Source organism: Bos indicus x Bos taurus, chromosome 12, assembly GCF_003369695.1.
Source record: "Bos indicus x Bos taurus breed Angus x Brahman F1 hybrid chromosome 12, Bos_hybrid_MaternalHap_v2.0, whole genome shotgun sequence".
Lineage (NCBI taxonomy): Eukaryota > Metazoa > Chordata > Mammalia > Artiodactyla > Bovidae > Bos > Bos indicus x Bos taurus.
This window is the reverse complement of record NC_040087.1, coordinates 31,394,968-31,422,054: the sequence shown is the minus strand read 5'-3', so window position 1 is coordinate 31,422,054 and position 27,087 is coordinate 31,394,968. Positions and strand designations below refer to the sequence as shown.

Here is a 27,087-nt window from a genome sequence, read left to right as displayed (position 1 = left end):
GCTGAGGGAAGGAAGACAAGTGATGATTTAATGTACCCACATGGATGCTGCTTGCTACTGTGACTTAAGTATTAACCCAGAAGCACGGGCTGATTCCATCTGAGATGTTTTTTCAGAGTTCTCCATGAGGCTCCATCGCAATACAAGGGTCATTGTAAGTCAGATCAACTAGATCACTTCTCCAGATAAAAACAAAAATAGACTTTCCCATTGTGGCCTCATGTGGAGTTCTTATTAGTTATATAAATGGTCACACCAGTTGTCCCTTTCATAAGCTATAGTGAAATCAAGATTATCAAGGTTCTTTCCTCTGGGAAAGATTAAGGCACAAAACTCACAAACAAAAAGTATAAACTTAAAAATAATTTTTTTTAAACTTTAGAGACAGACTCAAAGCCTAGATATCACTCAATTACATACAGAACCAAGAGTCAGGCGAGAAGGCTCACCCTGGCTCTGCCACTGTATGCCGTGAACTTGACTAAGTCATTGATTTCTCAGTTTCTCCAAGTTTCTCAAAGATCTCTTAACTGTAAAACTCTGTGATTTCATTAAATGGCACAGTTCTTTCAACGGGCATTTTTCATAGGCTTCCCTGGTGGCTCAGGGGTAAAGAATCTGCCTGTCAGTGCAGGAGATGCAGGTTTGATCCCTGGGTTGGGAAGATCCCCTGGAGAAGGAAATAGCAACCCACTCCAGTATTCTTGCCTGGGGAATCCCATGGACAGAGGAAGCTGGTGGGCTACATTCCATGGGGTCACAGAGTCAGATATGACTGAGCGACTAAACAAGTAGGAATTTATTGTGTTCTGCATAAAGCTGTAATGTTAGCAATGGCATTAGTTCATAGGCAAGCAAACAAATTCTAATTCCTAGTAGGTCTCATCTCCAAAGCAGCAAAATGTGCGATTTTAAACCACGCATTTTGCTGTGATTATAAATCCCATTTTAGTATTACTTTAAATTATTTCTTATGAACAAGTCATTACTTTCAAAATTGGGTTTTTTTGTTTGTTTTAGGTCTTTGCTACTTAGCTACTGGAGAAATTAGCAGTGTTGAACAGAGGGCTATGTACTTCCTAGAGTGGAGTGTATATTTCTATTGGAATAACATACATTCATAGGAAATTTACTATTAAACTTTTTAGATATTATGAAACAAAACCTCTCTTCTACTGCAACGACAAGAAGGGACAGAGCACAAAGTCTCATTTTCTCTTTAATGCCCTATTAATGATTTAGAGGAAAACTAAAATGCTACACCCGTTTGATATCGAAAGCAAAACAAGCTCTGATTGAGATTCTATATTGTGTGGGTTGTTTTCCTAATCAGTTGTGTAGTATACTCTTTGGAATGCAATGGCTTGGGCCAAAGATCCTGGCATTTAGAAATGATTTCACAAAATGATTGCAGATTATCAACAGATTACATTGTTTTACATCAGGTGTTGGGCTTGCATTAAAAAAAAAAAAACAGTTGCTTAAAGCGTTTCTGAATATGCAAACTTCCAGCCAGAAAACCTTGTAATTAGTTCAAGTCGGGCCATGGGTGCACCCCTGCCACCAAATCAGTCTGGTCTCTATTAATGTTTATTTTTAAAACAAGACTGGAACTTTCAGCCCAGCTGTACCTAAAAGAATTATTTTCCGATTATAAGAGAATTATTATCCTCATCACAAGGGCCCACTTCTTCAGGGTTAATAGAGCATGTTACATACTCAAGATGCTTCCTAATCGTTGCTCAACATACTCCATTCAGAGGAAGTTGACATCATAGGAAGGTTTAGAGAGGCAGAAATTTAGTCGCAGGGAGTGAATGACTAAACCGCGTGAGCACTCAAAACACCCCAGCCCTTGCTCTGTCCTGTGTCATTATTTGTCCTCCCTATCAGCCCTTCCCACTCACTCCGCTCCGAGCCTAGAAATCAGCCCAGACCCTAGTCTTCCACTGTTGTCTGGGAAACGTATATTGTTTCTTTTCAGGAATTCAAGTCTCTCAAGGCTCCTGCATCTTCCTACTGACAAAGCATGTCTTAAGCTGCAAGGTACATGACTGTGATCCTACCAGACAACTTCTGGAGTGGGGAACGCCTTCACTCTCATGGAGAGCCGGTAAGACCGCTTGCCAGCTACAGCCTCAAACGCCTGCTGCTGTTGAGGCCTCATAGTGATGAATCCCTTGTCTACAAAAGAAGGGAGAAATCCATTAGAAAAGATTATATGTAAACAAAACCGAACCAAAACCCCATTCAAGGAGGGTGCAGCCAGGGAGTAAATGGAACTGAATTACTGGTGGTTCAGATGGTGAAGAATCTGCCTACTATGTGGTAGATCTGGGTTTGATCCCTGAGTTGGGAAGATCCTCTGGAGAAAGAAATGGCAACCCACTCCAGTATTCTTGCCTGGGAAATCCCATGGACAGAGGAGCCTGGTGGGCTACAGTCCACGGGGTCACAAAGAGTCAGACACGACTGAGCGACTAACACACATGCTCAAGTACTGATCAGTGAATAAAACCATTTAGAAGTACCCAAACAAGTGAAATATTTGCAAAATCAAATGGTCCCTGGGACATAAAAGCCCAGTGGCAGGGCAACAGAAACACCTTAAACATCTATATTATAACAAAAACATATAAAGAATCTTCTAAAAAAAAAAATCAACCTGGCCAATATGAGTGCCATGGGAGAAAGTTGTTCCATGTGCTCTAGAACAACTAATTTGATATAAAACATCAACTGGAGCAAGTCAAAAGAATATCAAAGGCATTGGTAGAACTGTCCTCCAGTTTCTGCTCCTTACAAGGTTATCTTTTCAATGGCAGCAATAAAATTAGGTTTTTAAGACTTCTGAAGAGGTTAAAGTATTTTCTTGACAGAATTTGCCTATTGGAATTAAACAATAATATTAGGATTTCATGGGAATAAAATCAGGGATAAAAGAATATCAATTCTAAGTAATTTATCACAGCATATCTTTCCCTAAATCAGTATAATCTCAGAAATGTCTTCCAGAAGTTTAAGGTAAAACTGTATTTTTCTGTTTTGTTCATGTAAACTGAAGTGAAAGTCGCTCAGTTGTGTCCAGCTCTTTGCAACCCCATGGACTGCAATACGTGGACTGCAGCCCGCCAGGCTCCTCTGTCCATGGGATTCTCCAGGCAAGAATACTGGAAAGGGTTGCTATTCCCTTCTCCAGGTGATCTTCCTGACCCAGGGATTGAACTTGGGTCTCCTGCATTGCAGGCAGATTCTTTACTGCCTGAGCCACCAGGGAAGCCCAATGCAACACTAAACAAATAACTTTGTATAGATTCTAATATGATCTAACTGACTTATTATCCACAATAAATTTGTAAGGGAAAGATACTTGACTCAGTGCAAAAGTATTACAGTTGAAGAACACTTAATGTGATTTGCACTTGGGCAGGGGGTGAAGGGAGACAAATTTTTTTTCATGACAGGCTAACTCCTGTCCCAAAGAAAATTTACATGATTTATAGAACTGCACCACCTCCCCCCCCACCCCCAAATCTGCAGTGACTGGAAAGCAGGGAAGGGTTGCTCACCATATATATGCACCGAGGTGTTAACAGACTTGAGCGTTTGCCCGCTTTTCACATGACAAGTGTAAAGCCCTTGGTCTTCCTTCTGCACTTTGTCAATAACAAGGATGCTGTAGAATACATTATTGTGGGGATTGCGTTGGTCAATGCGTTGCCTTATACTGGCTCTCTTATTTACCTAGAAAGAAAATGTATGAGTTATAGCATTTCTAAAATGATTCCTACAATCTGTAATTTTCTGCTAAGAGGCAAACCCACTCAGAGCAAGCTGCCCAGAACCACAGCTCTGTCTGGACATGTTTCCAACATGTGCCATAGCGCCCTGATTCAGCACTTCAGGTTCTTCAGATGGACTTTCACATGTACACTATCTTAACAGTTCCTCGCAACAAGCCAGTGAGATTGGTGGGCTAATTGCCTTTTTGTGGATGAAGAAATCAAAGCATCAAAACACTGACCAGAGTAGCCTGGGAACTTGGGTCTTCTGAGTACAAATCTGATTCTTCCCTCTAGCCCCTCTCTAAGCAGTAACCTGTTCTCAAGGCAGCAATATCAGACACAAACTCAGGCAAGGACTGTCTTCAGTATGTGGATTCATGGCAGGCTTTCTCCTGACAAATCCCCGTGTAAGTTTTTTGGGGCTTTTTTTTCTTCCTTCTAGAAATGAAAGATGATGAATCCTGGCTACACCTATTAGGGTTTAATGATCCATGTTTCATTATTTCACTATTTGAACAAGGCTTGCCAATTTCTGCTAAACCTCACGAAATGGACCTGGGGACCTGCAAAGCCCTTGGCAAGTTTTAGCCAACAATCTAGGGCTGGGGTTGATCCCATGTTTGCAGGCCTCAGGCTCAGCACTGTACCCTGGCCACAATGATCCACTCCTGGTTTTGCGAAGATGAGGTCACAGTGTCTTTTCCTTTCATTGTTCGCTCCTTTCTTTTTCTTACTTTTTTTTTCAAGCATTACATTTTATAACACATAATATGTTATTTCCTCCTCTCGTTTTGTCCCCATGAGGAGGCATGGAAAAAGACTCTGGAAGTTGGCCAGACTAGTCTCTGGGTCTTGACCTTAGCTCTCCCTCTGTGCCATGTTGGATAAATTCTACCTACCTGTTGGCACAGATGCGTTAAACAATTTTCTCCCTTCTTGACAGCAACCACAAAGAAGATGTCAGTCATTGCCATCAAAAATAAGAGAATTGGTCCCTACGTGCCAGACTGGGGGAACTTCAGCAATTCTATTTGTGTTGATATTACTTCTCCCTTCTCCCTTTAGCATCAATGGGTGGTAAAAATATGATTAAAAATGGGATGTTTTTACAGTCTCAAAAAATTTTCCTACTTTACCATGAAGAAATATGGCAAATACCACCTTAACCATGGGACCAAGATAGCATCATGTACCTCCAGATATGACACTGAGAAGGACACAACAGCACTTCTATCGCGCACCTGCCCAAAGTGCATGGCCTGAGTCTAATAATTAGAAGAAAGACCAGAAAACCCAAAAAGAACAGGTATTCTACAAAATAACTGCTGTATTTCAAGGGAGGGCTTTCCTGGTGGCTCAGATGGTAGAGAGTCTGCCTGCAGTGCAAGAAACTCAGGTTTGATCCCTGGGTCAGGAAGATCCCCTGGAGAAGGAAATGGCAACCCACTCTAATATTCTTGCCTGGAAAATCCCAAGGACAGAGGAGCCTGGTGGATTACAGTCCATGGGGTCACAAAGAGTCAGATACGACTGAGCAACTTCACTTCCAGGAAGAGAGGAAGAGAGGGAAGGGGTCTGTTAAAATCAACACAACAAGAGAGATAAAAACACTGAGGGACTAGTCCAGATTAAAAGAAGACTAAAGAGATAGGACATCCAAATGGCAGGATACGATGCTAGATCAGAAATTTTGTGCTTGTTGCTGTTCTTCTTCCCCAATTTGGTAATATCTTCATTGTTTCTGCCTTGGTATCCTAAAACTGCCTCTGGGTTTTACAACAGTCTTGTCAGCAGCCACAAGCTATCTAAGTCAAAATGAAACCCAGTTAACAACTTAGATCTTTAGTCCCACAGACCGCATTCCCCAGGCTGTTAGGCATATGTTGTGACGTGTAATGTACTAGACCACTTCCATCACAGAAAGGTCTATTGAACAGGGCCACTTTCAAAGTTATGGACATTCAACAGATGTATCACCATACTCTCACAGCAGCAACACTAAAAGGATAAAAATTTCTTCCCTCCTTCCATGTATTAAGAATATACGGCTTCTAGCAAAACCCAGAACATATTGCCACAAGTTGTAGCAATCTTATTTCAACCATTTTCTAGAAAATACCTTATGACTGATGAGTCTTTAATATGTCCCTATGGGGTCTTTGTGATACCTTTTGTTGCCAGTTTATTCTGTTTTCCTAGCAAGAAGTATGTATACTGTACAGCACAGGGAATATAGCCCAGTATTTTGTAATAACTGTCAAGAGAGCATAATCTGTAAAAAGTCTGTATCACTATGTTGCATACCTGAAGCTAAACTAACATTGTAACTCAGTTGTACTTCAATTAAATAAAACAGTGGCTGGGGACTGCGGCACTCATCCTAATTCTACATATGCCATCTAATACGTGCTATGTAATGTATACATAATTTAATCATAAGCTAGCTTTGTGACTGGGCCACCTGAATGATGTAACCAATGGTTTACCTGGGATCTGAACCATAAACCATACAGACAGGTAAGAAATGGCGCTGGACTCACTGTCGGACGATTCTCAACAGTTTATCAGGGATTCCCCCTGTATACATATTTAAAACAAAGATTGTTTGCGAGGATGTTTAATTTGAACAAGGGAACCCAACTCAGGCTTCATTCTTTCCATTTTTCTGAAAGACAGAATCACTCCTTTGTCCCTTAACAAACAGAATATTCGGTGGCTGGGTTGTACTATCTTTCCCAAACATGCTCCAATCAGGTGCCTGCCTGTCTGCCGGTCTCTTCAATTAATGCACCGACAACAACTTTTTGCTGTTGTTGTTACAAAAGATAGCCCCTGCCTGGCACGTTGTGATAACTTTCTTTCTCATCTCTAAATCCTAGAGACTCGTTTCCAAGGATAAAACAATCCCCTTTTCCACCCAGAATCATGCAATAGAAATACCAGCTATACACTTCCAAACAAAACCTCCAGACATCAAAAGACGGTATCTCTGCAGATCATACTCACAACACGTCAGGGAGGAGAAGCACCCGAACCAAACCCAAAGCTCCTTTATTGACTCTGCCAGCGGCATCAGAATATTCTGCTTTTTCTCCCTTACTTCAAAAACTCAGTTTAGCATCTCACTTGCAAAAACTAAATACTGTCCTATAGAAGAAATAGAAAAGGAGGTCACTCACTCCTCCAGGGTAACTCCAGGTCATCTCAACTCTTGTGTTCAATGGGGTGGTAGCCGTGCAGTTGAGGGTGAGAGTATGGCCTCTCAGTTGTCTGACTGGGCCTGGTGTGCTTATCCAGACGTCTGTGATTGTGTTGGCTGTAAGCATAAGGAGTCACGTTAAAAAAAAAAAATCAACGTTTCATTAAGTAGATTAACCCTTGAGCGCCCCGGCGTACGTTCACGCTTCCGGAACATCACTTACTTTGCCGAATTATGAGATAGTTTGACTTGTACAAATGTCCGTTGACTGTTGTCTCGCAGGTCAAAAGCCCCACTTCTCTGTAGGATGCTTTATGTATTATAAAACCCCTCCTACTGTCCCAGATTATTCTTTTTCCATTGGGGATCAGAGTACCAGATGGAAACTGGAAAAGGAAGAAATGTGTGTTCACAAAATCATATTAGTGCTATGGTGAGAGCTTCACTCATAGTTTGTAATTGTTGAAATACAAATTTTATCTCAAATGAGAATAGTGCAGGTAGAAACTCCAGGTTGTCATAATTGGTTCTTTAGTTTTCTTTGCATGTAACACATGATACATTAACCATGATAAATTATTGTCAACAACATAATTTGTTATTAGTCTTAGCAGCAAGCTGCACCCACCTAGGGCATACCTAGTTGTTGTTTGTCAGAATTCTAGCAGGACCCTGTGTCTCTTCAAGCTTCTGGGAGTCTCTGTAACAAACTGGCCCGATGCTCAATAGGAAAATGAATTAGGAATTTTTTTCCACTAGGGCTGCCTGGTTATCTTCTTGGTCTCATCACCGGGAGCTCTTAACAAGCCAAACCTTGTCATCTCATTTTGCGTGATTCGTTAAGGAGTTGGCTATCTTAAAAGGACTGTGCATCATTGGTGGTCCGCCAGGATTCACAGCATTAACTTGGCACTCACTGGGGTTATTATCACTCTGGGGAAACTGATGGTACTGACTCTGCACCAGGGAGGGCAACTCTCAGATGCTGCAGCTCCTGAGAGCAAAGAGATCTGAAAAAGGATGTGAGGCCAAAGACAGTCAGGAATGATGTGCTTGCGAATTCCTAGAAGTACTGCTAAACAGCGAGTCCAAACGGAAGAAAAGAACCCACCATTTGATTCTCCCCTAATGCCTTTTCCTGCACACCAGAGAGTTAATCTAAAGCCTCTACTTTGAGTAAAGGGTCACTGTTTCACAGAGCTGCTGCTGCTGCTAAGTCGCTTCGGTCATGTCTGACTCTGTGCGACCCCATAGACGGCAGCCCAACAGGCTTCCGCATCCCTGGGATTCTCCAGGCAAGAATACTGGAGTGGGTTGCCATTTCCTTCTCCAATGCATGAAAGTAAAAAGTGAAAGTGAAGTAGCTCAGTCGTGTTCTACTCCTAGAGACCCCACGGACTGCAGCCTACCAGGCTCCTCCGTCCATGGGGTTTTCAGGCAAGAGTACTGGAGTGGGGTGCCATTGCCTTCCTTCTCCAGCTCCACAGAGCAGCAGAGCCAAATTCCCTATGCCAGATTGTCAGCCAATTTCAGAGGCAATGGTCTGATGACTACTATTATTTATCCCCAGTTGGAAAAGGTGGGGGGGGGGATCAAATCACCTTCTCACAACAGATTATAAAGATTCATAGCATTAACTGCCATAAAGAAGCTCAAGTCTTCTCTGTCTTCTTTTTAAAAGTACACACCACCTTCCACCGCTCTATCCGTCGATCCACAAGTATACTGCTTGTGGAAGGAGCGAATCGGACTGGGATGTGTGACCTGATGGCAGAGATTTCTGTTTCAAAAGCACTAGCTGCCTCTCCCAGTGAGTGTATGTCCACCCTGGTGCACGTCCCCAGAGCCTTACGTGGGTTTGAGATGAACTGCATCCTGTTTATGAAGAACTGAAAGCAATTAAAGGATGCATTTCATGCTTTAGTACATTAGGAGGCTACTTGTAAACTTGGGAATGCTCTGCATTCCCTGGCAGGGGGGTTGGGAGGGTGGGGAGGAGAAAGAACCTTCTTTTCTAACTTGGTGCAAACTATTAAAAGGAAAGTCTCAGAAAAATTTATAACCGGGATTGAAATCTGTCAATGCTTGAAAACATGAGAAATGCTTTAAAAACACAAGAAAACAAGTATGTGCTGAATCTAAGGGAAAGGTTGGCTGATGGACTTTCTCTGCGCCACCAAAAAACACATTGAGTTTTCCTCTGAGTGTGTCTCTTACTCTCGTCTATCCACGACTGCCAGTAGTTGTAGTCCACTGACAAAGCCACGTTATGTCTAGCTGACAAGAGCTAAAACAGCAAAAGGCTACAAAGCTCATCCGCTGTGGCAATCGCTGTATGTGTCCTAAAGAGGCAGGAAGATGGGCAGCCTTGCAAGAGAGTAGGCCCCAGGGAGCTGTCACCAGCTGACCAGGGTTCTACTGAAGTAGGCAGGGCAAAAAGGAGAGGGAAGGGGCAGCAAGTTAGGAAAAGAGGGATGGGAAGAGAAGAGGAAGGGAAAGACCTCATGATAAGGTCATGTCAGCATATATATGTAATAGGTTAGAACATTTTCGATACATATATATGATATACCAAAATCCTTGTTAGAATTTTATGCTTCTCTCACTTGCTTTTCTTTTGTATCATAGAGCTGGGTGGGAAAACAGAGAAAATAAGCTTTCCTTCCCAAAATGCTTGCAGGTGAGAATTTGGGAAAATTCCTCAGACAGACAAGCAACCTGCATTAGGGCCAGAAGGCAAGGGGCTTACATGAAACAAGAAGTTTCATATCCCCATGGTTTGCTCCATATTCATCACAGAGCAATTATTGTCTTGGACTAAGTGGAGTAATGCCAGGCTCTTGAAAACATCACTTGATAATACATTGATTACTGGGCATTAAACTGTTAGGTATGTATCATGGATAGTAAGCTGTGAATGGGCTTGCCTATGCCAAGCGAGGTCCTAAGTGTCTTCCAAGCACGTCGCGTAGCCTTCCTGTCAGGTGAAGGGGTACTCCTGTAACTCTCCCATCTCTCCAGTGAGGACACTGTTGTGGAGGGAGGTCTCATAACTTGCCCATCTCTCTGGCAGGTAAGTGGACAGTGAGGGGAGGAAGAACCCAGGCTGTATGATCCCAGCCTCTGCTCTGAACCACTCTGGTCCTCCTCCTATGCAAACAAAACCATCAGCAAAGGATGGAGGAATACGGGAGCAGAAGACGGAACGTGGGCTAAAATGTTCCGTGTGGCCCCCAAAGCCCCTCACTCCCTGGAAACCTCAGTTTTTTCTTCTACCGACTGAGTTTGACTCCTCTGGGGTTTCTACCTCGTCTACCACGATTTTATATTTCCTGGCAATGGTACCCAGTGTGATATTGAAGATGTAACTCCACAATGTAGGGGACTGAATGCAAGGTATGAAGACAGGGAGATACCTCATCACATTTCAGGATTCAGGGTCAATCGGTGATACTGAAAATCACTCTGGATTCTTCCAATTTGACTACCGTCACCACCTGAGTCCCAACTTCTATGTGATGGGCAGTGCCAGGAGATGCTTTAGACAGTGTTCATTTCTCCTAAGCTCTAAGCACCCAGGATTTACTGCAGTTTTCCATTTGGGGAGTTTTTATCTAATTCTCAGACTTAGCACTACCCCTAAAGTAACCAGCTGAAATACCTGGCTTGGCACATTTTAGGGATTTTGTCTTTATTAGATTTTACTTGAAATCATTTTCCTTCTCTTCATGCACAATTTACAACATAATATGAAGAAAACCCTCACTTATAGTTTTTTATTTCCCCTATGAGGTTAAGTTTAGATGCTCGGCAAAAGATAAGCCTTTTGTTATCAGGGAATTCCCAACTCAGACCAAAGCAACAGTTCTCAGATGCCTAGAGAGTCAGGTATCCTGCCTGGCAGTTCTGCCTTCAGCCAAAATCTGGATAATTAATTTGTATACCCCATAGAATTGGTTTTTCTGACATTTACAGACGTTTGAATTTATGGCAATGCATAAAAATTTTCATGATTTTGGTTCTTCTGTGATTCACATAGATTTATGCCCAGAACATTATCCTCTTATTCCATTTAAATACACACATGGGTATAACATCTAGCACTCAGACTTCTGAGTAAAAAGCTGTTATAGAAAAGTATGTAAGCAAACTATTCCAGAGACAGAAAATAACAATACATTCTGCTCACTTGCGGTGAAGAGCAGGTGAGAGAAGTTTTACCTTTTTTAAAGTAACACTGATGCTGGGAGACGAGACCCGGCAGGGGATGACCACCTTCTTCCCTTCGGTCATATTTATAACCTTAGGGATTTCACTGCGCATGTCTACGAAAGGTCTACCTGTATCTGAATGAGAAGAAAATGAAAACACACACACATAAATGACTGTACGATGAACACCCAGACACTGAAGCTGGCGCGGCAACGTGGGGCCACCATACACCTTCCCATTCATGTGACCCCCATACATCCGTATTCTTCTCTCTCACCCGGCCTTCCATGTTTCTGCCCAGATACAGAAAGCTTCTCTAAGGAAACCAAATTCCTTATTCAGGTCTCGGCCTTCAATCAGCAGACCCCGAGGCCCAGTCCCTACTTTGCAAATTGTGACCTGGGGGATGGGATGAGGAGTGTTTAGATCATTCAGAGAAAAAGCCATAAAAGTGCAGAGTGAGAGTAAGGTGAATATTCTGCATAAACACCTTCCCACAGCTTTGCAAAGGGCCTCAGGAAGCGCCCTCCTGAGCCTTTGTCAGAAGTCCGAGGAGGTGGGTGCACAGGTCCACAGTCTTAGGAGCACCAACGAGAGCGGAGAGTGGGGACCAAGGTGTCAGGCTGGAGAGAGGATTTCCATTTGAATGACAGAAACACTCCTCCACCGCTTTCTGCAGCTTAAAGGCCGACAAGTAAAACGAGACGGTCTGAACTACTTCAGGGAGGGGGTAGGGTGAAGGCAGGAGAAGCATGGTGAACACGGCATTTATTTCACAAGCACGTGTGTCCAGTTCTTTAGCCCGCACTGCACGACTACGAACAGTAAAGCACACGCGAGTGTACGCGAAGAGACCTGGAAAGGGCTTTACCTAATCACCAAGAGATCACCTTTAAAAGCATGGCACTGTCAGCTACAAATCGGCCTTGCCTTTTACCTCTATGAGGATTAAATCAGGTGCCTCTGCAGGGCTGACCCTCAACACCCTCTGGAGGGAGTTCAGGGTGGACAGCAGGAATGAGGCGCTCTGGGGAAAATGGGCAGTCAGTCTTCAGCTAGTTAGATAGTCTCAGGAGATGATTATATGAGCCCAATTCTTGCATCTCCTCATATCTAAAAAAGCACTAAAATCCCTCCTGGTGACATCTGCTCCTCAAGACAAGCAGAAATCTTCTGCAAAAAAATAATACATGCTTGATTGCACATACTTACCCTTCATCAAAATCACATATATGTTGACCTTCCCCACCCCTCTCCTGCCTCTTTGGAGCAGTTTCTCAGAGATATCTGAGATGCTGTCTTCTAAGCTATAGTCCTTATTTCGCCCCCAATAAAACTTAACTCACAACTCTCACATTATGATTTTTTTTTCCCCAGTCGACAGCATTTTGTCCACCTCAGAGGTCAGAAGGACTCAAACCACTTGCTGGGCTTCCCTGCAGTTCCTGTAGGGACAGGACTGAACATTCTTTCAGAAACACTCTCGTAGTCCACCTCGCCTTTGGAATCCCCTGACAGTGATCTCTTCAGGAAACACTGCTCTTAACTTCTCCCCTTGGACCCAACCCTCCCTGCCCAGATGGAAAGAAGCCCTGTGCAGACTCTCCCCTGGGCCCTCACCTGCTTGCCGTTCAGAATAATCCTGGATGCCAAACAGAGAATAAAGGGAGAAAAAACATGGGCATGATGGGGGCCATGGCTGCCCGGACTGATTGGGGGCTGCAGACATTGTTATGAACTGTGTCTCCCCCTGCCCCTCTCCCACACAAATGATATGTTCTAACCCCAGCACTGCAGAATGTGACCTCACTAGGGTCAAATAGAGTCACTGCCAATAGAGTTACTTCAGTCAAGTAGGGTGGGGCCCTAGTCCAGTAGGCCTGGCGTCCATATAAGACGATGGCCATGTGAGGAGAGACATCCAGGGAGAACGCATATGGAGACAAAGCAGAGATGGAGCAATGCAGTTGGAGGTCAGGGCCACCGAGGGTCGCCGGCCCCCCTCAGAATGTAAGGAGAGGCAAACAGGGGCTCCCTACAGGCTTCAGTGGGGCACGGCCCTGCTGCCACCTCGAGTGTCTAGAATGTGAAATGATAAAGTTCTGTAGTTTTTAACATACACACATACACACAACCACTCCACCACCACGAAAAAAGGGACCTTGCTGTAGCCTGCTGAAGGTGGCGGTGTGTGACATACACCAGAGGAGGCCCTAGAGGGACCCAATTAATACAGCCCATCTTGGATGATCAGAAACCCTTGAACGATTCCTCCTGGTCTCCTGGGAAGCCTTCCTGGGCCAGCCCTTCCTGCTTCCCATCCCAGCCCACCTCAGGGGCTTTGCCAGCAGCCCCAGAACTCTCCTGTTATAGCACCTAACGCACAACTTCCCTGGGTACACGTGGGATGATGACTTCTTAGGAGAGGAGACAGACGGTATTCATCTCTGCCTCATATGAAATGAATGAATGAGCCAGTGAATGAACTACTCTCCAACCCTGTCATTTTACAGATGAGAAGAGAGAGGCGTGAACAGGTGCAGAGAGTTGTCTAGCTGTGAACAGAAACCCCAGAGGCCAGTTTCTTCTCCTGAGCTCCAGTCCAAGGATCCTTCCCTGCCCCACCTCCCCTCATCAGAGCCCGCTCCCTCGTCATAGGAAGCCCTGTTGTTGGCAATTGTTTTTCAGAGACAGGCTGATTGTCACAGTTCTCTGGGGCAAGTGTGTGCGATGTCACACGGTCTAGTGTTGGAGGAATTCCCAGACGAGGATGCTCACTGAGGGGCAGGGAAGGGTGGGGGTGCCTATGGGACAGCCTCAGGACAAGGCTCAGAGCTGGGGGAGTGAGGGGGACAACAGATTGTGGTTAAGACCGTACATGTTAGGAGAATTTAGGGCTGAGCAGTGACCCACTCCAGCATTCTTGGGCTTCCCTTGTGACTCAGCTGGTAAAGAATCTGCCTGCAATGCAGGAGACCTGGGTTTGATCCCTGGGTTGGGAAGATCCACTGGAGAAGGCAACAGCTACCCAATCCAGTATTCCGGCCTGGAGAATTACATGGACTGGACAGTCCATGGGGTCTCAAAGAGTCGGACACGACTGAGTGACTTTCACTTCACTTAAGTGGTTAGGACTCATACTTTCATTGCTGCTGAGGGCGTAAGTTCAAATCCTGGTCCAGGAAAGATGAGCAGCATGACCACAAAAAAAAAAAGCATGCACTTCACAGCCAGGGTTCAAATCCTAGCTCTGCCCCTTACTAGCAGTGAAAGAAAGTGAAGAAAGTGAAGATGCTCAGTCGTGCCTGACTCTTTGCAACCCCATGGATAGTAGCCTACACCCAGCTCCTCTGTCCGTGGGATTTTCAAGGCAAGAGTACTGGAGTGGGTTGCCATTTCCTTCTCCAGGGAATCTCCCCAACCCAGGGATCAAACCCAGGTCTCTCACATTGTAGACAGATGCTTTACCATCTGAGCCATGTAGCCAAAGCATTTCGCCAATTCCATCCCTCATCTGTAATACTTATCTCAAGGGTGACATGAATTCACACATATAAAATGTTTAGAATGGTACCTGGTAGATGTGTACGTGTTAGCTATTAATTTTCTCATTATGAGAAATTTGAACTTGAGAAAGGGGGGTTAGGCTATATGAAAATCATAAATTATACTCAAGATCTAAACTACAGAAAGTACAAATTTATATTCATATAATGGCATAAAAAAAGACAAAACAAATACACTAAAATGTTAGCCATGATTCCCTTTGAGTATTATGAGTTGTTATTATTTTCTTTGTGACCCCATGGACTGTAGCCTGCCAGGCTCCTCTGTCCATGGGGTTTCCCAAGCAAGAATACTGGAATGGGTTGCCATTTCCACCTCCAGGGGATCTTCCCAACCCAGGGATCGAATCCGAGTCTCCTGTGTTTCCTGCATTGCAGGCAGATTCTTTACCATTGAGTCACCAGAAAAGCCCTTCTGTTTTTGTGAGATTTTCTAGAATAAGCATGTATGATTTTACAATAACATTTTAAATCATTGCATGTAAGTCTCAATGTCTAAACCATTTTTACTTGAGGAAAACTATAAATTTCATGTGATTTACATCAGTTTTGTCCAGTATACTAGGAGACATTAACTATCACATTAATAGTTGTATGTCTATTAGGAAGGCTCAGTGAGTGTAGTAGCATCTGTAGAGAGGAAGAGTTAATTATACGGAGACAAAGATTCACTTATCAGCACAAAATTCCTCCCCTGAATAAAACTGCTGAGCTGGACATCCAGGCAGGACTACTGGGATTCGATCAATTCCTTTCCTTCCTCCTGTGAGTCTATATTTTTATCTCCTTTGTGAGTCCCAAGGTAAACACAAACACCAGGAAATGGTTTAATTCATGTAACTAAATTGTAAATCCTTCACATTTAATTTACTGTCTCCTTAAGCAACCATTTTCAACAAAGGACACTGGCATAAAATGTTCCTGAGGAAACAGTAAACCTTGGTGTAGTCATTTTTAGTCTAAGGAATGCCAGTCCCAAAAGAAAACAAAAGCAGCTAATGCGACATGCCTTTGAACTTCATCTCGCCCTTGTTCATTCTGGATCCTTCGAACACTTGAATTTCATAAGTCAATGCCAATTTTAGCACTGGGCCCACTGTTCAAAAAATATCAGAATTTCAGTGATTGGTGTCCGTCCCAGCATAAATCAAAACACACCATTTGTAGCACAGTTAATAGTGGCATTATAAATCCACTATGTTTACAAATGAACTTATGCCTACAGATACACACTCTATTCTCCAGGCTTATTAATAGTATATTTCCTCTGCAATTTGCTTCAAGGAAGGGCTAAGAATGAACTTGCCTGACATATTATAATACAAACATTTTTTGTTTTGTATGACCACAGATACAGAAGAGGTCACGGTTCCATTAATATCACCAGTAAAACCACTTACTATTCCCATAGGACGCATTTGTCTTCGTCACAAAATTAAAAACGACTTCTAAACCCAGCCAGCGCCGTGAAGTGATTTCCTGAGACCAAAGTGGCTGGCTGTTGAAAGAGTGAGGAAGAGCTGCTCCGGAGACCGCCGGTGTACCCGTGGTGCAGACACTCTGTCACCAGGGACTCAGGCCACACCCAGAGGCAGGGAGGTCACACCACCTCCCCTCTCTGGACTCTTAGAACTCAAAGCAGCGACAGGAAGCTGGCACAGAATGAGGTTTTCTCATCCAGCAGGAGTAGCTGGGCTGTCATCCTTCAGGACAGCGGGCAGACTTGGGCGCAGGGGAAGATCGAACAGGGACCCTTGCTCAGAGTGGTATTATATCTACTTTTTCAATGTGTTTTTTCCTTTTGAAATCTGTAATCACTCTGGCATATCAGGGCACACAGACATAGAGGTCCCAGCATGGCAGGCTTCATGCCACTCTATTTCCCAAGGGCATCACCTAGGAACTCTTCTATGGAGTGTGGAGCAAGTGAATGGCCCAAGGATTTTAGGGGGTTTTTCAGACTGAAGAAGAGTTCAATAGTAAACATCTTATTTCCGAGTACTTGTTCATCCCCGTGATTTTCATAAACTTTTTCTTGATTTCCTTTTCCTTTAATTTCATTTACCTTAACTCTTAAGTCCTGGTCATGAGGATTCCTAATTATTTTTAAGGAGGATGTGATTTTAATTTACTGAGGATGAAGTGAAGAGGATAAGAAGGTAATTAACCAACACCATGAAAAGGATCCTATCTAGAAATGAGAGTTTTCACATTGCACTTTTGACTTTAGTTGCCCACCAAAGCTTTTGAGAATTCAAAACAGAGCTTTGGAGCAACCACAAGAAAGCTGAAATAGCTATAGTAATATTAGATAAATAGCTATTGTTGTTCGGTTGCTAAATATTAGATAAAATAGACTAAAACAAAAAACATTACTAGAGATACAGAGGGTGTTTTGTAATAATGATAGTGTTTAGCAGGAAGATATAATAATTATAAATATGTAGGCAACTAGCAACAGAGCACCAAAATACAGGAAGGAAAAACTGACAGGACTGAAGAATAGAAAATTCAACAATAATAGACGAAGATTTCAATACCTTACTTTCAATAATGGACATAACGAGAGAGATGGCTAAAAAGGAAATAAAGAACTTGAACAACGCAGATAGCCAACAGGACTTAACAGACATAAACAGAACCCATCGCAGCAGAATACACACTCTTCTCAAATGCACACAGAACATTCCCCAGGATAAACTATACACTAGGCCATAAAACAAACTTCAATTAAATTAAAAGGATAGAAATAAGACAAAGTATGTTCTTTGACCACAGTGGAATGAAATTAGAAACCAGTAAGTGAAGGAAACTTGTTGTTCAGTCACTAAGTCATGTCCAAAAAACCAGTAGAAAAAAAATTCATGAATCCAAAAGCTAGTTCTTTGAAAAAATAAACACAACGGACAAACCTTTTGACAGACAAGCCAAGAAAAGAGGAGGAAAGACAAATTAATACGACCAGAAGAGAAACAGTAGATATTACTATTGACACTACTAAAATAAAAAGAATTGTAAAGGAATAATATAACTGTATGCCAATAAATTAGATAACAGATGAAATAAACAGTTCCTAGAAAGACATAAACTACTGAAAGTAACTCAAAAGAAACAGACAAACTGAATACACCTATAAGAAAAGAGATTGAATCAGTCACCAAAATACTGCCCACAAAGAGAAACTCAGGCCCAGAAGACAAGGGAATTCTATCAGATATCTAGAGAATGAACACCAATTCTTCACAAATTTTTCTAAAAGAACAAAAGGCAAAACTTCCCAATTCATTCTATGAAGCCAGTGCTACCCGGATACCAAAACCAAAGACATCACAAAGGGAAAACAGGTCAATACTTTTTATGAATGTGGATGCAAAAAGAGCTCAATTTCCAGCAAACCCAATACCTATAAAAGAAGTATGCACCTGCCAGAGTGGGTGTTCCAGGAATGCAAGATCGCTTTAACATCCAACAACCAGTCAATGTCATTAATATACAATATAAATGGAATAAGAAACAAAAATCTCATGATCCTTTCATTAGGTACAGGAAAAGCATTTGACAAAATCCAAATCCTTATGGAAGACGGCATGGAGATTCCTTAAAAAGCTAGGAATAAAACCACCATATGACCCAGCAATCCCACTCTTAGGCATATAGCCTGAGGAAACCATAAGTGAAAAAGACACATGTACCCCAGTGTTCATTGCAGCACTGTTTACAATATCTACAACATGGAAGCAACCTAGATGTCCATTGATAGATGAATGGATAAAGAAGCTATGGTACATATACACAATGGACTATTACTCAGCCATAAAAGGGAACACATTTGAGTCCGTTCTAAAGAGGTGGATGAACCTAGAGCCATTATACAGAGTAAAGTAAGTCAAAAAGAGAAAGATAAATATCGTATACTAATGCATATATATATGGAATCTAGAAAGATAGTACCAAATAATTTATTTTATTTGCAGGGCAGCAATGGAGAAACAGACATAGAGAACAGACTTATGGACATGGGGAGAAGGAAGGAGATGGTGCGATATGTGGAAAGAGTAACATGGAAACTTACATCACCATATGGAAAATAGATGGCCAATGGGAATTTGCTATATGTCTCAGGGAACTCAAACAGGGTCTTTGTACCAACCTAGAGGGGTGGGATGGGGAGGGAGATGGGAGGGAGGTTCAAGAGGGAGAGGACATATGCATAGCTATGGCTGATTCATGTTGAGGCTTGACAGGAAAAAAAATTCTGTAAAGCAATTACCTTTTAATTAAAAAAAATAAATTTAAAAAATCCAAACCCCTTTCACAACAAAACACACACACACACACACACTCAAAAAACTAGGAACAGAAGGGCATTTCCTCAATCTGATATACAAAAAAAACATAACAGCTAACAACACTGTTAATAGTAAAATGCTGGATGCTTTCCCCCTAAGATTAGGAACAAGACAAGGTTGTCCAGTCTTACCACTTCTGTTCAGCACTGTACTAGGGCTTCAATGGTTATTATGAATAATGTTACAATAAACATTCCAGCTAGAGCAATTCAGCAAGAAAAAGAAATAAAAGGCATCCAGATTTCAAAGGAAGAAGTTTTCTCTGTTTTCAAATAACATGATCTTGTATATAGAAAATCCTAAGGAGTCCACTAAAAAAAAAAAAAAACAAAAACTATTAATTGGAACTAGTAAATGAGTTCAGCAAGATTTCAGGATTCAAGATCAATATGCAAAAGTATTATATACTTCTATGTACTTTCAATGAACAATCTGAAAATGAAATAAAAGTTTTATTTATAACAGCATCAAAACAGAATAAAACACTCAGGAATATATTTAACAAAAGAAGTGTGAAGCTTATATTTTGCAAACCGCAAAAATACTGTGGAAAGAAATGAAGTAAATAAATGGTAATACTACCTATGTTCATGAATTGGAAGACAATATTGTTAAGATGGCAGTGCTCCTCAAATTGATCTATGGATTCATTGCAATCCCTATCAGAATGCTGGATAACTTCTTAGTAGAAACTGACAGGCTGATGCTAAAATTTACAATTGAATGGGACCCAGAAGAGCCAAAACAACCTTGAGAAAGAGGACTCACACTTTTCAATTTCAAAAGTTACTACTAAAACTGTAAACAACCATGATTAAGACAGTGTAGTACTGGCATAAGGACAGACAAGCAGATCGGTGAAGTAGAACTAAGAGTTCATAAATAGGCCCTTGAGTCCATGGTCTGTTGGTTTTCAACCGGGCTGCCAAGACCATTCAATGGGGAAAGATCAGTCTTTTCAACAAATGCTGGAACTCCTCTACACACAAAAGAATAGAGGACCTTTACATCAAACCATACATAAATATGAACTCAAAATGTATCAAAGGCCTAAATTTAAGAGCAAAAACTATACAACTTTTAGAAGAAATCAGAGAGGTAAATCTGCATGATCTCAGATTTGACACTGGATTCTTATACATGATATCAGCAACAAAAGAAAAAAGTAGATCAACTGGACTTCCTCAAAAGTGAAAACTTTTGTGCTTCAAAGAATACTATCAAGCAAGTGAAAAAAGAATGCACAGAATGAGAGAAAATATCTGCAAAGTATTTATCTGATAAAGGATTTGTATCTAGAATACAGAAATATTTATATATCTAGAATACGTTAAAATCTAGATATACAGAAGCTGCCTGCGATGCAGGAGACACAGGAGACTCAAGTTTGATCCCTGAGTGTGGAAGATCCCCTATGGAAGGAAATGACACCCATTCTAGTATTCTTGCCTGAAGAATCACATGGACAAAGGAGCCTGGGTGGCTATAGTCCAATGAGTAGCAAAGAGTCAGACAGGACTAAGCAATTAAGCACAGCACATCTTAATATTGATACCTCTAAATTTTATGTCTAGAACATAAAAATATTTTTATAATACATATTTAGAATATGTAACTACATAAAATATATTAATATATAATCTAATTAAAAAATTGAAGAACTCTTACAACTTGGTAACAAATAATCCAATTTAAAAATGGAAAAGAGATCTAAAAAGACATTTCTTCAAAGAAGAGGTACAAATAATCAATAAGCACATGCAAAGATGCTCAGCATCATGAGCCATCAGAGAAATGCACACCAAATCCACAATGAGATACTGCCTCAAATCCACTGGGACGGTGATGAAAAGACAGGGTAGCAAGGACTGGCAAGAACTTGGAGAAACTGGAACTCTCATATGCTGCTCATGGGAACATAAGATAGCCACTTTGGGACATAGTCTGGCAGTTCTTCAAATGGTTAAACATGCAGTTATGCTTACATATGACCTAGTACTTCCTCCCTTAGGTATGTACCCTAGAGGATGAAAACTTGTTCCGCAAAAGAACTAGCATATGACTGTTCACTGCAGCATTATGTCCATCTACTGGCAAATGGATGGCTAAAACGTGGGAGACCCATACAATACAATGGAATATTATTTGGCAATAAAAAGAAATGAAGTGCTTATACTTAGTACAACATGAATGAACCCTGACATATTATGCTGAGTGCAAGAAGACAGCACATACTTATATATTTAATAATAAAATGCCACATATTTTATTATTCTGTTTATATGAAATACTCAGAATAAGCAAATCTACAGGGACTGAAAGTAGATTAGTGTTTGCTTAGGGCGGGGAGGTATAGAAGGGTAAAGGGTGACAGCTAAAAGGTACAGAGGTTCTTTCTGAGATAATGAAGGGTTCTGAAATTGTCTGTAGTGATGGTTGCATATGTCTGCCTATGTGCGAAAGACCATTTTTGTTGTTCAGTCGCTCCATCATGTCTGGCTCTTTGCAATCCCCATGGACTGCAGCATGCCAGGCTTCGCTGTCCTTCATTATCTCCCAGAGCTTGCTCAAACTCATGTCCATGGAGTCACTGATGCCATCCAACCATCTCATCCTGTGTTGCCCCTTTCTCCTCCTGCTCTCAATCTTTCTCAGCATCAGCATCTTTTCCATTAAATTATACAATTTAAATGGGTGAATTATACAGTATATGAATATCTCAAAACACTTATTTTGAAAGAGAACAGAACTCTGGGGTCTATCTCAGGAATGGTGACCCCCTGTTTCCTAAGCTGGAATTGTAACCGGAGATCATTCAGTGCCGACTACCTTATCTTATAGAGTCCCTCCAACCTTTCTCTCCCACTCCTCTTTGCATTTGAGGAAGCCACTCACAAAAAATTTTCTCCCATGACAAAACCATCCTGATTGTAAATACCTAGTTTAGTTCCCACTTAGCAGTCCCAGGTCTGTGGGGAACATAGTGAGACATCTCTGTCTTCCTTCAGCCGGGAGGTTCCTTGACCGATGTATCTATCCAAGTCTACACAGTATTTCTTAGTGAGTCATGCTGGTTATCCAAGTGAACAAGTAAAACCTCAGCTGTAATTCGCTACCCACCCAGATTCAGAAGTGAGATAATCCCCTCTATGGCTGACCTAGGAATATCAGTGCCAGGCTCTGCCATTACATGAGACCGTACACAAATGTTTCTATTACAGCAAGGTAAGCAGAGAGAGGGCACCGTATTTCAGACTCAAGATGCTATCCTAAAATTAAACATGAATATATTATTTGTGTGATACAAAATCAAAAAAGCTCTTTCCTGACTGCCTACCTTCCTTCAAAAGAGAAGCACACAGTTTTGCCTTATCTCATTTGGAAGTCCCATTTGTTCACTTATAACGGCAAGTTGGACATTCAGTTCAGTTCAGTCACTCAGTCGTGTCCGACTCTCTGCGACCCCATGAATTAGGAGAAGACAAAAGACCAAGACTTAGGAGAGAGGAGGACAGGAAGAGTGGTTCAGCCCCTCGCCTTCTTCCTGCATCTTCTGTGAATTTGCTCCTTGAAATGAGCATATCTAGCAGCCAGGCAATTGGGGTAATCAATCATTTCAACCCAGTGTCCAGCAGAGGCTGGGCACATGGTGCATGGCCAACTGATGTTTATTGAGAAGATACCAGATGAAGCAAGAAACAAGGTGAAATCAGGACGCATTATGGTCCTGTGCACACAGCAGCTCCATGGACTCCAGTTCTAGCTGTATGGACCTCACACATACCTCTCCCCCCGGCTCAGAAACTTTCCTTTTGATTAGAGGAAAAAGTAGATACTAAATTCTGCCTTGAAGGAGAATAATTTCTCTTTAATTTACAGCTAAGACCTAAGTAAGTTAGCTGAAGATCTAAGTAAGAGTGGAGTGCCAGGGGGATGGTACACCTGACTAGACCAGAAAGGCAGACAAGGGCGCAGTTTCTCGGGCTGCCTAGGACCTTGCTCACTGGGTGTTCACACAAGATGCTTAGTTGATTTCTATGTTCACAAAGTCAGATCTTCATCTTGATCAGTTAAAACATCTCAAAAGAAAAGAAAGAAAAAGAGAAAAGCTAAGAAGGAAGTGGGGGGAGAAGGACGGACGGACATATAGAGGGATGACAGATGGATGATGAAAGGAAAGATAGAAGGAAAGAAAGGAATGAAACAGGAATAAAGGAGAAAGGGAAGAAGGAAGCAAGCAGCTCTGATGGGCAACAACCATTCCTTCTTCTACTGCCAAGATTTGGGGCCGTGTCCCAAATTCTACTATTCCCAGCTCTGCCTCTGAATCGGAAGATTATAAAACTGTTAGGCGACTTGTGTGATACCCTAACACAGCCTCTCACGTTACAGAAGCAGAAGCTGAGTCCCAGAGATGAGGAAAGACCTTCCCACAGGCACAGGAATGGCACAAATGGTTGAGCCAGACCTGAATCCAGGCGTCCTGGTCCTAGACCATCCTCTCTGCATCAACCAAAATCTAGCCCAGACTCTCAGAATGACTTAGGGGTGACAATTACACCTTCAAATACCCCACAGATGGGACGGAAGGAAGGAAGGGTGGAGGGAAGGAAAGACGGCCCAGGGACATGGGGTCTTCTGGCAGGAGATCAGAAATATGAAAGGACAGACTGATAAGAAATTCCTACTGTGAACATCAAGCTCGAGTCAATGGACCCCCTGCTTAGCTCTCTCTGCTATAAGATGCTGGGGACGTTTTGGGGTCTCTGTCATTACCACCTCAGGGCCAAGAGCTGTCCAACCAGATAAAGCTCTATCTTATGGAGCCTAAAGATCAAAGTCCTTCCAGGGGACAGTCATCCTCCAGTGCAAGGGATGTTTGGTCCCTGGGACATGGGTTCTCCCTGAGGGCAGCTACCCTCTCAGGAGAACGTCCCCTCCAGGGTCTTGTACTGTTGGCATTGGAGGCCAGGGTCCTGCTTAGGTCGGGCACAGCTGCCCTGTGACTCTCTGAGGCTTAGTTCCCTCTAGAATATATGACAGGCATTTTCCTGTCCCCAAACCTATGACGTGTTATGCATGCATGTGAAATGTTCACGCAGGGAGTAGCACCCTGACACCTCCTAGGGGGTTGCTGGGTGAGGAGGAGGGAACTGGATGCAAGGCCACAGGGGTGGTGGCAGTTGAGAGCATGGGGCCAGGTCTGGAGCAGGCCAGTCCTTGGTCACTGCAGCCATTGTTGTCAAGTGGGAATACAGGCCAGCACAGCTAGAGTTCGTTTTTCCAGATAAGTAGGAAATCAGATTTTTATGTGAACTCCTCCAATTATTAAACATTGGCAGCCAAAAGCACTGCGCCTGCCAGTCAAAATGTATATCAGCAGCATTTGGCCCGAACACTTCCTGGCCTGCAAGTTTGTACTGCCCCCCAGCCCCCACCCCACTCCGTTCTGTCCTGCACACAAACCTCCAAGGGGATTGAGGGGAAGCCCAGCAAGAACATACTGGCAAGAGCAGGGCCTTGAGTCTATCAGATCTGGGTCCCAAGTTTGACTTGGGACTTACATGCAGTATGTGACCCTCAACACAGTATTAAATTTCTCCAACTTTCCTGTCCAAGGAGACTGACAATGGAATTCATCCCATTGGATTTCAAGGATGAAATATGATTTACGGTAATGAACCTCAGCCAGATATCAATAAAGGATAGAAAGGCACACTCGATACTGCTCAAGTGTCAACAGTAGGAAGGTGCCGGGGCGTCTTGTCCAGCCCCACCAAATGAGCACCTGTGCTGTGTTTGAATACCTGGACACACAGGGAACTCACCACCTCCCAAGACAGGTCATTCCACTGCCAGAGAGCTTTAGATGTTAGAGAGTGTTTGCTTATATCAAGATGAAATCTGCCTGTCTTGACTTCTTTCATTCTTAAATAGTAGCTGTACTGTCAGGGGTTATAAAGATGAAGTTTGATCTCTTTGCCTCAGAGAAAAACTTTGAAGGAGATATTTTTCCACCCAGTTCTTTACTTTTCAAAACATTTATGTTCCTTTTGTTGTTCTTTGCCAGTGAACAATAACAAAACCGTCAGATTACTTAATGCTCACAACCCGGTGGGGCAGGTACCCATTTGACAGATGAGGAAAATGAAGTATGGGGGCAGGATCATAGAATGTACTTGTAATTCCTGTTCCTCTTGAAATGTAAATTAAATGGTAAGACCTGGCAAACGTTTGACAAACCTAGAGAAGGTATTAAAAAGCAGAGAGATCACTTTGCCAACAAAGGGCCGTATAGTCAAAGTCATGGTTTTTCCAGTACATCCATACAGATTCTTTACCACTAGCGCCACCTTGGAAGCCCATAAAAGCATGACATTCCTTCAAATTTGAATTTTAGATAAACAACAAATAAGTATAAATAAAAATCTTTAAGTATAACTATGCCCTAAATATTGCCATGGGCTTCCCTTCTGGCTCAATTAGTAAAGAATCTGCCTGCAATGCAAGAGACCCAGGTTTGATCCCTGGGTTGGGAAATACCCTGGAGAAGGAAATAGCAACCCACTCCAGTGTTCTTGCCTGGAGAATCCCATGGACAGAGGAGCCTGGTAGGCTACTAAATCACCACCACCATGGTTTTTCCAGTAGTCATGTACAGATGTGAGAGTTGGACCATAAAAAAGGCTGAGCGCCAAAGAACTGATGCTTGAATTGTGGTGTTGGAGAAGACTCTTGAGAGTCCCTTGGGCAGCAAGGAGACCAAACCAGAGAATCCTAAAGGAAATCAGTCCTGAACATTCGCTGGAAGGACTGATGCTGAAGCTCCAATACTTTGGCCACCTGATGCAAAGAGCCAGAAAAGCTGATGATGCTGGAAAAGACTGAAGGCAGAAGGAGAAGGGGGCAACAGAGGATGAGATGACTGGATGGCATCACCAACTCAACGAGCATGAGTTTGAGCAAACTCCGGAGATGGTGAAGGACAGGGGAGCCTGGTGTGCTGCAGTCCATGAGGTCGCAAAGAGTTGGACACAACTGAGTGATTGAACAAGACTTGGCACCACCTGCATCACGAACCCCATCCACCTGTTAATGGTGTTCAAGGTTGGGTTCTTGGCTAAACAGAGTTAACTAAAAGCCTGAATCTTTCTCACATATGCTGTCTCAGCTGCTTTCTTCCCCATAGTCCTAGGGCGGTCAGCTGGCTTTGCCAGCCAAATACAGTCCTTTACACTTATTCCTGTCAGATCTCATTTGGTTAATCCCACGTCACAGTTTGGTCAGTTGGATATTTTGGGGATGGTGATTCTGTCATGTGACGTGTGTGTTTTTGCCCTCATTGTGGCTCTTTTGTTCTGTATGCCCTGCATTTCCTCATCAATGCCCAGGAGGACCAGTGAGACCAATATCAATTTTAAAACTCCATGTTTCTTTCATTTAGCAAACATCTCTGAGCACCTCCTCCCTGGCACACCCCAGCTGGAGCCATCAGAGTGAGCAAGACAGTCACTCCTGGTCCTCACTGAGCTGGTGAGATGAGTCCTATGTGAGGGGAGGGCAAACCTAGTTTGGGGGAGCCTGGGGAGCTTCCCAGGATGGGTGATGTTGAACTGGAGACCTAAAAGATGAGTACAAGAAGACTGGTTCCATCTCTGGTGGAGCATCGCTCCTCCACGCCCCTCTTATTGTTCTCTTTCCATAGGGCTTTGCAATAGGCTTGGTTGTAACCTGTTTTATTTGCATCACTAATTGCTGTCCTTGAAAACTGAGGGGATTATCTTTGTAGTTTCTATTCTGCCCAGCTCACTGCCTTTCACCACAGCAATTACAACTGATTATGGCTCAGATGGTAAAGAATCCACTGGCAATGCAGGAGACCTGGTTTCAATCCCTGGGTTGGGAAGATCCCCTGGAGGAGGGCATGGGAACCCATTCCAGTATTCTTGCCTGGAGAATCCAATGGACAGAGGAGC

At 42.8% G+C, this 27,087-nt stretch overlaps 1 protein-coding gene across 1 annotated transcript in view; it reads right to left on the bottom strand.

The window, feature by feature from the left end:
- Positions 1 to 27,087, bottom strand: part of FLT1 (fms related tyrosine kinase 1) — a 204,598-nt gene that overhangs the window by 130,646 nt on the left and 46,865 nt on the right. The window contains exons 4-8 of the mRNA XM_027557508.1: positions 11,206 to 11,330; positions 7,208 to 7,370; positions 6,965 to 7,101; positions 3,570 to 3,744; positions 2,067 to 2,184 (exon numbers count right to left, since the gene is read on the bottom strand). Of these exons, the coding sequence (XP_027413309.1) occupies positions 2,067 to 2,184; positions 3,570 to 3,744; positions 6,965 to 7,101; positions 7,208 to 7,370; positions 11,206 to 11,330 (718 nt within the window). The remainder of the gene's footprint in view (positions 1 to 2,066; positions 2,185 to 3,569; positions 3,745 to 6,964; positions 7,102 to 7,207; positions 7,371 to 11,205; positions 11,331 to 27,087) is intronic.